The sequence below is a fragment of the Jaculus jaculus genome, chromosome 16 (assembly GCF_020740685.1).
Source record: "Jaculus jaculus isolate mJacJac1 chromosome 16, mJacJac1.mat.Y.cur, whole genome shotgun sequence".
NCBI lineage: Eukaryota > Metazoa > Chordata > Mammalia > Rodentia > Dipodidae > Jaculus > Jaculus jaculus.
Window position 1 is genome coordinate 28,011,581 of NC_059117.1, and position 18,402 is coordinate 28,029,982.

General features: G+C 35.5%; 1 protein-coding gene across 8 annotated transcripts in view; it reads right to left on the reverse strand.

Annotated features, from left to right (window-relative positions):
- Window positions 1-18,402, reverse strand: part of Dgkb (diacylglycerol kinase beta) — a 690,706-nt gene that overhangs the window by 528,433 nt on the left and 143,871 nt on the right. For 6 of the 8 annotated variants that reach the window (XM_045135964.1, XM_045135963.1, XM_045135965.1 and 3 more), the window contains exons 3-4: window positions 10,475-10,551; window positions 6,867-6,887 (exon numbers count right to left, since the gene is read on the reverse strand). In XM_045135964.1, the coding sequence (XP_044991899.1) occupies window positions 6,867-6,887; window positions 10,475-10,551 (98 nt within the window). The remainder of the gene's footprint in view (window positions 1-6,866; window positions 6,888-10,474; window positions 10,552-18,402) is intronic. The other 2 variants (XM_045135969.1, XM_045135968.1) reach the window with 1 other exon arrangement.

Here is an 18,402-nt window from a genome sequence, read left to right on the forward strand (position 1 = left end):
ATGATATTTATTTTGGTAATAATACAATGCAAAGAAGGGTTAGAAAAACTTTAAGCAGAATACTTCACTATGATCTTCAAAGCGCCTGGATCAAGGGCCTTGCGGGGCTTCGTGAGTGTGGTGTCATGCAGACCCCATGACACTGCCCGGTGTTGTGTGAGCTTGCATGCAGTGCCTGAGGAGAATGGCAGGTGTCCCATTCCTTGGCTCTTCTGTCCATTCTTATTTGAGTAGAAGTCACTAACTGAACCCAGAGATTGTTGTTTTTTCACAATCTCTGGCAACTTTCAGGCCTCTGAGCCCCTATGGGAATGAGGTCACAGATGTACGTGGGCATGCATATTTGAATACAGAGGTCCTGGAGATGGAACTCAAGCAGTCTTCCTCAGGCCCCCATGGTTACTGAGCAAGCCTGGATCAAAAGCGCTTATTCGGGGTTCTAGAGATTGTTCAGTGGTTGAGGCACTTGTCTGTGGAGCCTGAGGACCCACGTTTGATTCCAGGGAACCCACATAAGCCAGATGCACGTGGTAGCACATCTTTCTGGAATTCATATATGCTGGCTAGAAGCTCTGACATACCCCACACCCTCTCTCACTCTCTCATAAATTTAAAAAATATATAAAATACTTTTGTCTGGAGAAATAGTTTAGCAGTTAAGGTGCTTGCCTGTGAGGACTAAGGTCCCATGCTTGACTCTCCGAATCCCACATAAGCCAGATGCACAAAGATGAGGCAAGCACAAGGTCACACGTGCCCACTAGGTGGTGGAAGTGCATGGAGTTACATAGCAGTGACTGAGCTCCTGGCACACTAGTTCCCTCTCTATCTCTGTCTTTCTTGCTCTCTAAAACAATAAAATATTTTTTTAAAAAAAGACTATTCAGGTAATTGGAGTATTTCATCTGTAAAGCCTTTTAATATGATGTGGCACCAACTTTTCAACATTGTCACTAGTAAGGTTTGAGCATTACTGAAACATATGTCTATAAAAATATATTTCTTCTTGAAAAATACACTCCAACAAAGACACTATGGATACACATTATATATAATGAATGTCATGGCCAGGTTTTGATTCTTTCTCATGTATATGTTCACCTGTCTTTGGTCTTTCAAGGTAGGGTCTTAAGGTCATGCACTGGCCCAGGTTGAGCTGGAATTAAGTGTCGATCTCACAGTAATCCTTCTACCTCAACCCCTCAACTGCTGGGATAAAAGGCCTACATTCACTTATCTTTCTTTTCTTTTTCTTTTTAGAGAGAGAGAGAGGGGAGAAATAAAGAACTAGCAGGCCGGGGCCTTCAGCCACTGCAGTTTAACTCCAGACTCTTGCACCACCTAGTGGGCATGTGTAACCGTGCATGTGCCTCACCTTTGTGCACCTGTCTCACGTGGGGCCTGGAGAGTCAAACATGGGTCCTTCCTTAGGCTTCATGGTCAAGTGTCTTAACTAACTACTAAGCCATCTCTCCAGCCCCTATGTTCACTTTTAAAGGGGATCTACTCAGTTCTCTCAGAGTGGCACTTTCAGACTGATCTGAAGGTGCCCCTTCTCCTGCCTGAGAGCTATGGGGTCCAAGACTAATATTGATTGACTCAGTGTTTAACATACTGTCATTGATTTGTAGGTCTTCATCATATTTGTGAAATATAAACATGGGAAGGGCAAAAATAATTAATTTTTACTCCATTATCTCAGTAAATAATTAGCAAAGAAAGAAAATTGATCCTGGTAGGATGATAAAAATATGAAAATAAATAGGAAAACTTTCTCATCAGCAATATTCTTATACATCATAAATTTCAAATAAGATTATGTTGAAGTCTAATTGATTATAGCTATAGATTTATTACTTTAGCAGATTTAACTAAACCAATAAAAGCAAAAGGTCAAGCATTTTGAATACTTAATATTCCATTACTTACTCCTTTAAAGCCACCAATCTCAAGTCTCCCAAAGTTTGCACTAGGAAAATGTCATGGGGAGAAGGAGAATAAACCTAAGAAATGTTTTGTTGACATCGAAGAGTGAGGAAGTAAGATTTTACGAGTAAAGAAAAATATTATTCCCTGAGTTGCAGAATTTTCTCAGCATCTTATAAAACAGATTTTATAGTTTGATACCTTGTTAGAAACGAAAATCTTAACATCTCTGCTTCTCCCACAGAGCAAGATTCAGCATCAAATTTCTATTAAACATGCACCAGAAAGTGAATTTGCCATGTTTATATTTGAACTATTTTGTGAAGCCTCCACCATCTCCTTTTATTTTTTTAAAGCTAATGACCTAAATGTAAATTTTCCCCTAGTATTTCTCTAAGTGTGACTTGTACATTGATCACTAGAAGCGAAGATGATATTAGAAAGTTGATTAAAGTGTTATTTACTTATACTGTAAATAATATCTCTATAGTATGTTGTGATTGAATAATCCCCAATTATCCAACATATCTCTGATCTTACTTCTGCTATATATAGACCAGCAATCTCAGAACAGTTCATTAAGTCATATGCTATCAAAATAATTTTAAATGTTTTTTATTCTATGTTTATTTTTATTTATTTATTTGAGAGAGAGAAAGAGAGGGAATGGGGACAACAAAGCATCCAGCCGGTGCAAATGAACTCCAGATGTATGCACTACCTTGTGCATCTGGCTTACAGGGGACCTGGGGAAATGTAACCTGGGTCCTTTGACTTTGCATGCAAGAACCTTAACCACTAAGCAATCCCTTCATCCCTCAAAATCTTTTGACTATCACTAAGGGCCTATATATTTCTAATATCAATGTTCATTATATTTTATATGAACAACGTATGCTTTTTATAGACATATTAGTCAATATTTACACATGGCACAAGATTTGTGTCTCTGGTTTGTTTTGTTTTGACTCTTCTTTGTTGTTTCTGTTTTTGTTGTTATTGTTTGGTTTAAGCAGGGATTAATGAATCCCACACTTCCTGACACTTACTAGTAAATCAAATTTGGCTTTGACCTACTGAAAATAAAAATAAAATAAATAAACCTTTATCTTCCAGCACTGGGAGTTACAGATGTGCACTATCACCACCAGATTTCTCATTGCTGTGTGGTTTGGGGTTTTTATTCAAGATATTTCCTTCCTTTTAAAAATTTTATTTTGAAACAATAAAAAACTAATTAATTAATTAATGTATCTGAAATAGAGAGAGAGAGAGAATCACATGCCAGGGCTTTGAGCCACTGCCAATGAGCTCCCGACCCATGTGCCACCTTGTACATCTAACTTAAGTGGGCACTAGGAAATTGAACCTGGGTCTTTAGGCTTCACAGGCAAAGACCTTAACCATTATGCCATCTTTTCAGCCCCCACCCCCTTTTTGATTTCTCAAGGTAAGGTCTCACTCTAGCCCTGACTGACCTGTAAGTCACTATGTAGCACCAGGCTACCATGCTGGCCTCCAATTCATGGCGATTCTCCTTCCTCCTCTGCCTCCTGAGAGCTGGTGATTGTTTCATTTTTTTTTTTTTTAAGTTAAATGCAGTGACTAGTTTGTCAATAAATCTGCCATTACGGGAAAAGTTATATGTGCTCAAAAAGTATATTAAAAATGTAATGATATGCAGATTGAAACATTTACATGTCAAGGGTGACTGATTTCGTTTGGGTGTATCTGCAGTGATCTCTATTGCCTAAAACTGTCCTCACAGACCCACTCTGCTTTGATTGTCTTCAACTGATGGCTTTAGTATCTGGTGTATAACCTATTAGTCAAGTCAGTTTTCTTGTTTTTGGAGGTATTTTTCTAAGTAAAGCAAATATTTATCTATCTTTTATTTATAAATACATGGCATTTGTAGTAGAAACTGGTCAAATTTTACAGCCATCAATAGCTACTTGAAACGGTCAAGTCTTTCATGCAAGCTATCAATGTAGAAAAGGCATAGCATTTGGTCTCTTCCCAAACTGCCAATGTTTCTATGAATTATTAGGACATCTATGTAAATGTAGAAGTTTGGTCCTCTATGTAATTTTTAGAAACCTTTAAGAAGTTATGAAAATTGACTTAATAATGTTACGATATATCCAACTATTCTTACAAGAACCTACATAGCCATTTCTCAAATTGTTCAGTTGACGCTACCCTATACAACAGCGATTCTCTGAGAATGAAGGCATAAAGCCTGAGTCCATACAGCTGTGGAGTGGAAACCTGTGGTGCATGCCAATGAAACTACTATCTCATTAGTGAGTTAGAGCTGCCATGCCCACACGAGTCTCCAGTCTGCTGGAGAGTCTTCAAAACCTTGCTTAGGTTGCATGTTCAATAGAAACTGCAAAAATGCTCATATGGAAAAGAAGCAGCAGTACTGGATAACATTTTAGTTCTTTTCCTTGCTTTCTAACCATCCTTGCCTCTGCAGTGGAGAAAATACAATCGTACAATGCCTACTCCAGGATAACTCAGGAGGGTAACCTGCCTTGACAGAGACTTTCAATTCATCATGTGTCTGCTCCTACCATCTGGTGAAAGGAAGTTATTTTAGAGTTGGAAAAGAGAACAGAATTATATTTGCTAACTTTTGATAAAAATGAAGGGTACATGATTAGTTGGGGTGATATTTTAGATAGCTTCACATTCAGCTTTGGCATGTGTGGTGATTTGATTCAGGGATCCCCCATAAACCTAGGTGTTCTGAATGCTAGTTTCCTAGATGATGGAGATTTGGGAATTAACGTCTCCTGAAGGGAGTGTATTGCTGGGGGTGGACTTATGGGTATATAGCCAGTTTCCCCTTGCCAGTGTTTGGCACACTCTCCTGTTGCTATTGTCGACCTAATGGTGTCCAGGGTGTGATGTCCATCCTCTGCTCATGCCACCGTTTTCCCCTGCCATTATAAAGCTTTCCCTTGAATGTATAAACCAAAAAATAAACCTTTTCCCACAAGCTGCTCTTGGTTGGGTGATTTCTACCAGTAATGCAAACCTGACTGTAGCAGTGTGCAGTTCAGAACTGACTGAAATCACATCGTTCCCTGAAGTATGACCATAATCACTGCCTGTAAGTACTAGTCATTCTCCTAACAGCCAGACACACAGCTATCTCCTTTACAAGTGCTCTAGCATTTAACTTTTCATGACCCCAAAGAGCTAAAAACTTCCACATCTTGTCAGTGAACAACCTATGCCAGGCAACTTGTCTACAAAAGTGGCAGATGTGGGATCTAAACTCAGTTCCGTCAGACCCATAAGGTTATATTTCCACAGAATACTTTCCTTAGGCTTCCTTTCATTGAAAAAAGTTGAATTTGTTTTGACAATAGTTACAGCTTACTTTACATGATTATATGTTGAAGGTATCAAAAAATATATTAAGTATCAACACAAGAAGTGTATGCTCTGTCTTCTCATGCTTCTTATTAAGGAATAAAAGCAACTCACTTGCCTGATTTGTAAAAGGTCAAGATTTTAGCACAAACAGCAGAATTGGGTACCAAACACGAGGGAGGGCCTGCGAGCTATGATAAGGAAACCTGAGCTTTTCAAGCCAAGGATAACTACGGAGTAAAAATATGTGCAGAGAAAAGCCCACATTCAGAAAGAGTGGTTCACAAAGAGCACACACGGAGCACTGATATGGCATGCTTCCAATGCCAGCTTTGCTTTGCTTCCTCTTAGCCTTGCCTGCTCTCTCTATTCTATAGTGGATCCGCTACTCACTGGAGAATCAATACATAGAACAAAGACTAGAAAGAAAAGGTATGGGGAAACATACTGTGACCCAAAGGAAAATGAGAGCTAATTCTGTCACCAATTTTTAGACACCTTAAATGGGGAACTGCCAATATAGAAAGATGTGTTTGTTGACTTTAGGTCTCAATTAATAATGTTGAATAGTGAGGGGTTGAACATATTCATTCACATATGGGGGATGCTTTGGGGGTTTCATAAAGCTCATATAGTATGCAAGTGGGGAGATTTATATATTTTTTTTTCTACAAAGGTCAACCTCTGAAATAGGAGCTCGTAAATGTGCCTTGAGGGAGTGGGGTCTCATCCAAGAGGTCAGTACATTCGAGGATCTAGGTAGAAATCCATCTAAATTAGGCTCATGAGATCAACCAAGCTTTGTATTTGGGTATGGAATCAATGAATCAATGCTTGTTTTCATTAAAACTATCAGAATAGTTGATAAATAAGCATGCATATCATGTGTGGTCCAGGAGAAACAGTATGATGATTAAACACAACTCATGCATTTTGTAAGAAAGAAATGTTCTTAATTAGGTCAAGATAATATAGTTACCCTAATGTGACAGAAATAGCCATTTGGACCTTCCAATAATATATAGTAGTTTTATTAATTTAAAAAAATATGTAACACAGGTAAAGAAACAAATTGGCTACCTTTCTTCCCAGGAGGGCAAAACCAGCAGCTATTAAGTTGTGTTTTTTCAGAGAATTACCATAAGATTGTAGACAGAACAAAACAAACAAACAAATAAATCTCCTACTATTGGGTGTGGCATGTAATATACAATATCACATAGTGAATTAATAAAGTAAGACTTTCATGAAATAAATTAACAGATTCTATATTTAGGTGAAACAATAAAATTAATTTCTAGTCTAAAAAACTAAAGCCCATACTCTATGCCCTTGTTGATTTGATTAGGGTGCAAGATTCCATTACAGGTATAATTGGGAAATTTTTTTCTCTCATATTTAATTTCTAAATATTTATGACTTATAAGGTATTTTTGCATGCTATGGAAAACTAATGGCACAGATGTATAACAGTGATATGGAAGAGGAACACATAGTTCATATCAGAGTAAAGAGAGAAAAGACAGTTTTTGATAGAAAAGAAAATGTCTTACTTGGTTAAGAATGTCTTGTTTCTGTGCATGCAAGGAAAGAAAGAATACATGTGTTAATGGAAGATAACTGATACCCATTATCTCACATCTCTAATACTTTCACTAAAAGTTTAAGGTTTTAGATTGATTTTAAAATATATGACTGGTTTTAAAATATATGCATGTCCATGAATCTCATAATGTTTTTCTAAACAGCAGCATCTCAACAAGCTGAAAATGTGATAAAAATGCAAAAGTTAAGCCCCACCCCAGAAACACTAAACCATACCCTGGGCCAGGGAGGAAGAAGAGCAATGAGTGGTCTTGTAAGCTCCATGTGAGTTTGCATGAAAAATTTGAAAACCATTAATGGTTTGATCTTTGAGTGTCTGCTGACAGTTCATCATGGCCTGAGACAATTAGCACATAAATATATACATAATACATAATCCCTTCCAGAGAGGTTAGCAAAAACATCAAGTTTAAATAAAAGTATATTAGGGTGTATTTATTCCTCACTCACCATCTTTCCTTATAGTAGCATAGCAAACTCTTTTATTGAGTACAAAATATACATGACCAAAAAAAAAAAAAGAAAAAAAAGAAAAGAAAAAGAAAACAAAAGCATGCAGAGCCAACCTGTTTTTTTTTTTTTTCTTCTTTCTCATATACTAAATTTATGTAATGCTGTGAGATCTTTCATATGTCCTTACTGTGTTTCACTGAAAATCTTGTCACAAAGACCAGGTGCCTGGTGCAATCTAGCTGTAATCATAGTCTTCATATCATTTTATTAACCTAAGATTAGATGAATCAGAAGACGACTAGACCTTCTCCTCAGACATGACCCGTTAATGACTGTGGATGCGGGAATAGGACACCTTGTTATAGAAGCAGTGTCATTTAATACCTTCCTCTCCTCCTTGGTATTCCCATCTCCCAGGACCACAGAAGCTCTCTCTATGGCCTGGTCAACAATGTGTAATACAAAGGGCTTGATCTTGAGCTAGGATTTGATACAATGGAGTTTTACTGGGCTATTCCCTAGAACCCATTTAGTTAATTTTTGAGATGCCATTTTCCATTTCTGAAAATAAAGTTCCTTTATTTTAAAACTTTAATTCTATTAATTGAAGAATCTCAAAAAAAATATCAATATTTTCATTGTTAGAGAACATTTAAAACCAGATTTACTTGTAGGAACAATTATCAAATGGTCATTCAAGACAGAAATTAAATGATTTTCCTTACTTTTCACTTACTATCTCCGAATGTTTTCATACAACTTTTTATAATTCTGTAATTCTAGTGAAGTATAAACAATGCAATGTATATACCTATTATTAAAACAGCCTTATTTATAGTAGGGAGTAAAATGTAAGTGATTATAAATTTTATTCTCCATTTGCAAATATATTTTTATGAGTGATGGAAGCCATGTTTATTTCAGAAAACCAAGAATCAAGTGTTCAATCTAAAAAAAGCTTGGATTAATTATTTCTTAAAATTGTTTATGTCACCCATGCTAAATGACTTTGGGTTCAACTTGACCACTCAATAGAGACTATTAACTTGGCCTGTGATTATACAGTATGATTATTTCTTACTGATAGAGCAATTTTTAATTAACTGTATTAACTCATAAATTTAAAAGCATCATTGGATTGGATGGGTTTATTATAAACAATTGGTATTTCTAATTACTTTCTGTTGACTTTTATAAAACATCTATTTGTTTGTTAAATATTCATGTACTATTATAATTTTCTCCTAAAGGAAAAATTCTTTTCTTATTAGATTGAGTAATTTTGTTCTTTGAGCTGCTCTTCAGTCTGAAGTCTAGTTTTCTGCTTTAAAACTATTATCTCTTACTAATGCAGTCAAAATACTTTTATTTTTCGGAAAGGTTGTAATCTAGTGTGTATACTAATATAGCAATTACTCCAATAAATTCAGTATGTTTAATAATCATCTTCATGAAGCAGATATTAGGGAAGTATGTCATAGAGGTTCTTTAAACAAATAAACAAAAATCACTGTGGCAAAGTCTACAATACAAACAAGATTGCAAAATAACTTACATAAAGGATTGACAGCTAGCCACTGTCTTTAGAAAGAAAAAAGCTTGCATGTATAAATAAGAATGCATGTTTCCAGGAATTACTCTGACAGGAATATTAATGCCATTCATTCTCAGTTTGAGAGCAAATAATGACAGTCTGTACTTTTCCCACTCTGCTCTTTTGATCTTTACATATCATTTTTTTCAAATCAGACTACTAACTTCATTTCTCTTAATCTTTAGCATGTTGGAAAATAAAATGTGATGGAAATGCAGGCCACATACATGTTTTATCCTTGGTATAGGAAAATGAGAATAGCTTTTAAATCAACAATATTTTCCCACTCAGTGCAGTTGCTAAAATGGCAAGTTTTTTTTTTTTTTCTTTTAAACATAGGTTCTAGGTTCATTAAGTGTATATTTAAGTATCTTAAAGTTGATGAAAGATAAGAAGCCACCACAGGCAAGTTATGCAAAATTTGTAGCTAAGCTGGGCTAAATAGTGAGATGCTAAAAATAATAAAAATTAATTAATTAAATAACAAACAATAAAATAAAATACAACATGAAAACTGCTAACTCTGATATATATGGAATGAAATTTATAAAACAGTATGGATATTTTGAAGTTGAAATTTAGGGATTGAACTAAAATTACAAAAATGAGGTATTCAACATTCCACAGAACAATATCAAAATAAAACCAGGAATTGTGCTCTTAAGCAAAAAAAGATTATAAAAATACCACATGTTGGTCTCAAAAAAATCTATCTAGATGACATATTGAGATATAATTCTGTTTTGCAAAAATCTTGTTTATTCTTATTTCTACACCCAATGATCAGTTGGCGAAATTAAAATTAAACTGAACTAACAATAATAATAATCAAACACTGAAAATGTAGTATTTCTCAATAAATATATCATTATGTAACAAACAACTGTGAAAGGAACTTATTAAAGTATTTATGGGGCAGGGAAAGCTTTTATATAGAAAGAAACACAAGATATAGGCAAGGAATTGCTCTCTTTTGTTTGGCTCCTTAAGAACACAAATCAGTATACCCATTTCAAATTTTAATATGAGCAAATAAACCCTGAGAAGAGGTACCTCATATAAATGCCCATTTTGGATAAAATCAGCAAGTAATAGAGTAAGAAGCAGGCATGTGTCTTCTCCCCCTATCAAATTTTGTTTGCTGACTTCTAAAGCGCTTTAGTGCTATATATATAATCTATCTAAACATATAATCTATATGTTTTCTTTTTCAGGCCTATATTTTCATTATTTTCACCAATCAACTCTAGGATGAAACTATACTATATTAAATAGCCTAAAATACCATTGTGGTATGAACTTTGTTTTCTTTATGTATGGTATGAGGTAAATGGTTTATGGTATGTGAGATATATACATGTACATACTCATCTACAAGTGTATGTATATATAGACACATATGCATGTGTGTATTCATATACAAACATATGTACACATTTTCAGAATCTCTTCATGAGGAAGTACCCCAAGAAGCATATACAATAAACTGAAGTGAAGAGAGACGTTTACCCCTTCAGGATTATACTTCGCAAGCACACCATTACCATGGAATTCTTCAAGAACATCTTTTAATTTCTTTGTAGAGTCTATGGAAGAAAAAAAAAACATGCATCTGTTTATATGAGCTGAATATATTTACACAGTCATGCCTAGAAACAAAGATTTAAAATGCAAATAATAATCATCAACCAAAACCACATTCAAAGAATCCTGTAACTCATCTTATTTTTTATTTACATCCTCAATCCTAACAATCTACTCAATCTGACAAGGTAACTACAAAGAAAAAAAAAAAAAAAGGGAACAGAGGAATGTGTATTTTGTCCATTGGATCATTTCTTTTCTATTATGTAAATCAATGAAGAAATAAATGAATAGCTTTTATAAGTTTTTTCCCTATGTTTTTATAATAAAACATCTGAATGAGTTAATTGAACTTAGTTTTTGAAAGAGGATATAGTTATTTCTTGCCAAAGCCATTTTTTAAGTATCTCTGCTGTAGAGTATATCAGTATTTCATTTTTTTAAATATCTGGATACTTTTCTGTTATATTTTTATATTATTTTTCCACAAAATGTACTTCTGAGTTGTTTCTAGGCTTTATCTAATACAAATAATATAAGCATTCAAGTATATAAGTTCTTGTGTGACCAAAATATATAATAACACTATTGAGGGCTTTCGTCACCCTTCATTAATTATTACATAATGGAATGAGTTAATAACTATGAGAATTAACATATATTATGATGATGATATATTCATAAAAATAATGTTATCCTACTAACATGATTTTGGATCAAGAAGTCCCATGTCTATGATGTATTTAATTTAGAGAAAAAATAATAGTTAACATAAAGAGATAAGTGGTCTAAATGTTCAATTCAGTGTAAATCATAATAAACAAGCATTTATTGATTTAGAATGTTGGAAATAGATATTTCAGTATTCCATTACGGAAGCAGGCAGGCAGAGTATTTTTTCAATGTTGTTCAACCATCACCACTGTGAAAAAAAATCCTAATCATTAAACATTCCCCATTTTCTCTTCCCTCCATCACCTGGTCACCATTTATCTATTTTCTGTGTGTACAGGTTTGCCTATTCCTGGGCATTTCCTCTCCTGCTCTTTCTGGTATTTCTTGCTCAACCTGCTCAGTCATTAGCAAATGGCTACTCAAGATGAAAAATCACAACCAGGAATGGCTATGAAGAAGAGATTAGAACATACTAAGTGTTGGTGTTGTACTGAACCAATGTGGAGAAACTAGACCTGCACTTGCCATGGGCGAGGATATAAAATGAAATATATAGGAAGCTGCACAGGTTCAAGCAAATCCACACACAGAGAAAGTGAACAACAAAGAGACAAGCAACCTACTCAAAAATTGTCCCAGGACTTTTGTTGTTCATTTTCTCTGTGTGTGGATTTGCTTGAACCTGTGCAGCTTCCTATATATTTCATTTTGGTATACACTTTGATAGTATTTTCTGTCAGTTAATTTGTGAATTGTTTATGTGCTAATTTGTTGCCATGTGCTTCATTAAAATATATTGTAGCCTTAGTACAAAAGACTTGTTTTTATTTTTGGATAACTTTCAGTTCTGTTATATACTTGAAATAATAAAATTGCAATAAACAGTGGGATGGAGCTGAGGGTGTAAATGAGGGTTCCCACATACAGAGATGTCAGCTTTCATGAGACCCTAGTTTCAATACCAATAGAAAAAATGCAAGAAAGAGGAGGATGAATACATTAATCAGATTGCTGTAAAATTATAAACAGAACAAAACAAACAGCAAGTAAATCTCCTGCTACTGGATGTGGAATGTAATGTTCAACATAACATAGTGAATTATCATTTCTAAAATACTAGAAATGTAGCATCATTCAACAGGTATCTTGTCAGAAATGTATGCTGCTACAAGGATCAGATTGTATATTTATAAACAGAAGTGAGTCCATTCTCCTTATTCCAAAGTCATTGCATGGAGCTAAGGTCCTATTTTACACTGACAGAACCCCCTAGGCTTCTTTCTTATGAATGTGAATACACAACATTCTATGGATACCCATAATGCATGCAGCAGTACCAATGCACACATACTGAAGCATCACATTCCAATAGATTTTATTTTATTTTGACCATATCTTAGAGATATCATAAAAGTTTAAATGGATAAAAAATATTTACAGCCTCAGAATCATTGAAGCATTACCTAAGATGGCTTCTCCATTTCAAATTTTCATAAGAATAAGTCATGCATTCAGTAATAATATATAAATGCCTCAGAAATGAGAAAGCTTTTTAAAATTATCTATGCCATATATTACTGATTTAATGATCATTCATAGTTTATATTGAACTACTCATATTGAGGCATTGAGCAATAAACTAAATTAGAGTGAAAAACCTTGATGTATGTTATTGTCATTTCCATGAACTAGGGTTCAACTAAGATGCTGCTTTGGGAAAAATTAAGAAATAAAATATTCAGCTAAATCACCATCAGTTCAAACCTACTTTCCAACCTCTTGACATAAAGTTCTCCTAAGATTATTCTCTGCCTTACAATCTAATTTTGAAATTGAAGCATTGCTGTATTTCTTATTTTTAATCACTTTTTTTTTTTGGCCTGAGCTCTCCAAAATTGAGGATTAATTTGTCTACCCAATCATCTGTAGACAATGTTTTTTTTTGTTTTTTATGAGAACTGTCTACATATCTGTTTGGATTCTCGATTGTAACTAGGCTCTGAACTTCATATTGCTATATATTACTAATCTTCATGCGATAGCAAAGGTACCCTATTTTGTAGTTAAGCTGTTTTTTTGAAACCACAAATATTCCTATCTTTTGAATTATAAAAACAAGTGAACTACAACAAACAATATTGGAGCAATCGGGAGGAAGAAGTGTCCAAAACAAGTCTGATCTGTTCAGAATGACAAGACAGACATCAAGGAAACGACACTTAGACCACAAGTGTATAAGACATGGTGTCACTCGTTCTGCAGCTAATATCAGCGCTCTAAGTGAAAGGGCAGAGTGGCAGATTCCGGCTCACACAATGCTGAGGTTCATGCAGTCAGGCAGCCAGGCAGGCGGCTATGAACGAGCGGAACACCAATTCCCAGTTAATGCAGATCAGCAAGGGGACAGAGGCCCGGAGACCAGGAAGACTGGCTAACGAAGAGCAGTGCAACTACGTTCAAAGAGCTGTTTAATCCTTGAGATACAGGGTCAGAATGAATGCTGGCACAAAACGTGGCCTCTCCTAGGATGGAAAGTAAAGCTAAGACTTGGGAGAACTCTAATTCATGGAAATAATTCTGGTGGCACTGCGCTTGAGAACAACAGTCACCATACTGCCCAAACCCCACCATTTTCACCTGCTGAGAGTGTGCTTCAGTTTTCATAGCCACACTGGAAAGAATATGATTTCTCGGAAGGCTTGTTTTTTTCCATTATTATCCAAATAAATTGAGGCCTGAGTTTAAACGCAGGAGTCATTGCATTTGGCTAACATCCTGCTGATGTGATACCACAGGCATGTCTATCAGAACTGTCAGAGCAGACTGTCTCCATGGCTTGTCTCCCCACCAATTGCTTTGGTGCAGAAATCATTATATGCACCTTAAAGTGCCCACTCCCTGTGAAGCATCTCATTTTGGCTAAGTTATGAAATCAGCCATGGCATAAGAGCTAAACTGGCTACGATTTTGGAATAAACATTAAACTATTAATTACTTTGACAATATCATAAAATTCACATACATACATATTTTTACATTTTTTTAAATTCATTTATTTGAGAACAATAGACAGAGAGAAAGAGGCAGATAGAGAGAGAGGGAGAATGGGCACTCCAGGGCTTCTAGCCACTGCAGACGAACTCCAGACGCATGCGCCCCCTTGTGCATCTGGCTAATGTGGGTCCTGGGGATTCGAGCCTTGAACTGGGGTCCTTAGGTTTCACAGGCAAGCACTTAACCACTAAGCCGTCTCTCCAGCCCATATGTTTACATTTTTATTTGCATCTCTCTCTCTCTCTCTCTCTCTCTCTCTCTCTCTCTCTCTCTCTCTCTCTGTGTGTGTGTGTGTGTGTGTGTGTGTGTGTGTGTGTGTGTGTGTGTGTAGTCATTCCTAGGCCTCTTGCTAGTACAAAAGAATGCTAGAGGCTTGCTCCACATTTTGCATCTGTCCTGTATGGGTGGCATGGGGGTTGAATCCAGGATGGCTGACTTTATAAGGAAGCAACTCTAGCCACCGAGATTCCAGCTCTCTAAATTTGCCATACTTTAAGAGAAAAATTAAAACCTCTTTACATAACTTGGACATGACAAGTGTCAAAATAACATGTCCATTTGGCAATCTTTAGAAGATAGCTTATGAAAAAAAAGGAAAAGAGCTGGAAAGACAGCTTAGCAGCGAAGCGCTTCCTTGTGAAGCTTAAGGACCCCAGTTCGAGGCTTGATCCCCCAGGACCCACGTTAGCCAGATGCACAAGGGGGCACACATGTCTGGAATTCGTTTGCAGTGGCTGGAAGCCCTGGAGTGCCCATTCATTCTCTCTCTCCTTCTCTCTGTCACTCTCAAATAAATGAATAACAATAAACCATTATTTTAGCTCATCTCACATGTCCTTTAGCATTTGATACATCTTAAATAAGAACTGTTTGTGATTCACTGCCTCTCTATGTTTAAAAAAAATACTGACCCGATTAGATGTAAATATACCATGGAATGATGGAGAAATATACAGCCAGATAGATTTCTATTTTAATTTTAGGTCCAGAATTTGTTCATAATTTTGGGGCCTATTTCTAAGCACTCATTGGTCAGTAGTGTAATACTTATAGGTCACATGTGATATGGACATTTAAGTATTGGGCATTCCTTCAGATTTAAGTACAGATTTATTGTTCATCATAGACAGATTCAAATATAATTTAAACATTCATACCAGTAGCTATTTTCTACAACATTTACATATACAAACTCAGTGTCAAACCATGTTGTTCCCAAGGCATCCCATAATTTTAGAGCTCATCCTTGGTTGGTCCCGTTATTTTTTTTCCCATAATCCTTTGAATGTCACATGAATTTCCAATATAATGTATGTAACAGTTTTATCTGTTTCCTGTTCACAAAGTCCTCTCAGCACAGTTACCTTACTCTCTCTAGAACACCTCAAGGCTCTCAGAATCTACATCTAATTAATACATTGAGTATTAGTAACACTATTAATTATAGCTTGCATTAAGAGAGTATTTAGTTTAACTATTTGTCTTATCTCATTTAAAACTCACAATAAATTTACAACTTTTCCCACTTAACATATACAGGGATCATTAACTATTCAGAATCACACAGTATACTGAGGTCATGTAAGGATGAAGAGGTGGTGGACTAGGTAAAGTGATTGTCATCAAAGTATGAGGACTTGGGTCCATATCCCCCAAGCCCATGTAACACTCCAGGAACAATGCACCTGTAATCTTAATATAGTGAGTTGGGCACAGAAACATTCCTGCAACTTGCTGGGGAACTGATCCCATGGAACAAGTGAACTGTGAAGTCAGTGAGACTAAGACTCAAAAGAATCAGACGATATGCAATAGAGAAAGACACCCTTCTACAGACCTGTAGCCTTCACATATATGTACACCTGCACACACCTGTATGCCCACATGTATACAAACACACATACACACAAATATGCAGAGCAAAAAATAGGGATTAAAGATGTAAACTGCTTTTGATAATGACCCAAATATTAGTGTGCTTACATTGGGGGAAAAAGGACAATAGACATTTTAGTTCAATCAAAGAGCATAGGAGTCCATCGCATTATTAACTTAGTACAGTAAACTTTTACTGTTTTTATAGTAATACAAATATTTGCTTCTCCTTTAGGCAAATCAAATTAGGAGATAAAGAATATATACTCTATATATGCAAAACTAGCAAATATGCAATGGAAAGAATCATCAAATTTTAAAAACATTTTATTTATTTGGGAGGCCAAGAAGAGAGAGATTGAGCCTCTTCTTTTGGGAAAATGAACTCCAGAGGCATGTGCCCCGTTGTGTGTCTGGCTTTATGTGGGTTCTGGAGAACTGAACCTTGGAAGTTAGTTCTTTCAAGCAAAGGCAACCACTGATCTCTGAGGCCCCTCATGAATATTTTTTAAATTAGTTTATTGTTGCGTGGAATTTTTTCCCCTCAAAATGCTTCTCATTTGATAATAAAAGTAGAATATGCACATGTTCCTCTTTTTAAAAACATTAAACTATATGCACATTTTTCATAATGTGTGTATTTTCTGTAGTTAGCATAAAATGAATGCTAGAAAATACTACTTCAGTCTTTATTAGTAGGAAAAAGAATATATAGACAGGCAGAAATCTATGAAACAGAGGTGAAAATTAATACAAGTAATACAGTCTCATTAAGTCTCATAAGAAAACCTTGTTGTGACCTAAATGAGGTCATGCTCTTCTTGCCTCAGCTTTCTCTTTGCTGAGATTACAGGCATGTACCACCACACCTGAATTTAAAGTAAGTGCATTTTCAACAGTCAATAGTGTTATGACCTAGACAATAGTCATGGCTGGGATAGGATTACCATAATATATTCTACTCTTAACATCAAGGCTACTGAGCATATACAATTGTTTTCCATTTTTGTAAATGATGCGTATATTTTTATAAATAAGTATAAATGGGGCATTCATAACGTAGATCCCATTTACCAAAGAAGAGGCTGTCATGGTTCCCACTCTCAGTAAGGCTGCAGCTTTGGCAAAGGAAGACAATAACAATCCCATCATTTTTGTGCTTTTGCTGGGATCATTATCTGGTACAGAACAGTTATGCATGTACTATAAGCCTTGTTTTTACCTGCCATGTCAAACTTACAGTGACTTCTGGGATATTTTTTTTTCATCACTTTAATTTTAGGCTATCCACAATTCTCTTCATCACTTCTTACATTCTATCTAGATTTGCTAAGTTCCTTTTTAAATTATTTTTACTTTTGTTTATTTATTTGAGAGTGACAGACAGAGAGAGAAAGAGGCAAAGAGAGAGAATGAGAAAGAAAGAGAGAGAGAATGGGCATTCCAGGGCCTCCAGCCACTGCAAACAAACTCCAGAAGTGTGTGCCCCCTTGTACATCTGGCTAATGTGGATCCTGGGGAATCAAGCCTCGAACTGGGGTCCTTAGCCTTCACAGGAAAGCGCTTAACCACTAAGCTATCTCTCCAGCCCGATAAGTTCCTTTTAAAACCAACAATAATAACATAATGTAAGCTCTTTTAAAGTTATATTTATCATATCAATTTAAAATCTTTTATTCAGGCACATTCACTTCTATGGACAACAGAATTCAGTGCAGTATTGTATGTGTTTTACAAAACATCTGATGAAACATGAAACATGAGTCATGAGTTACAAATGAATCTCTAGGTTATTAAAAAATAAACCCACACTTGTTCAGAAGATGATATATTTTTTTCTTTTTGTTAAGTACTTATGTGGGTTGCAAAACACTTACTGAGAAAGCAGACGTTCTGACAACAGTGTGATTTTCTCTATGCACAGAGCTAAAACATCCGGACCTAAAACAATAAGCAATAGCTAAAGTTTGCAATGAGCTTCTGATCACGAAAATGTTACCTCTTTGGACACTTACAAACAAACCTAATATTCATTAACTTGGACAAACCAACATCTATTTATCTTGCTATCATTTGTTCACATCAATACTTTAAAGGACATACAATTTCCAATAATGTCCCATATGTTAAATTCTAAATGCAAAGAAGGGAAATGCGTCACATTTACCTTAAAATTCATGTATATTGTCATCTTTACTATAATACTAGAGGCTGTAAGGCTTTTGTGTGGGAAAGAGACACATATAACA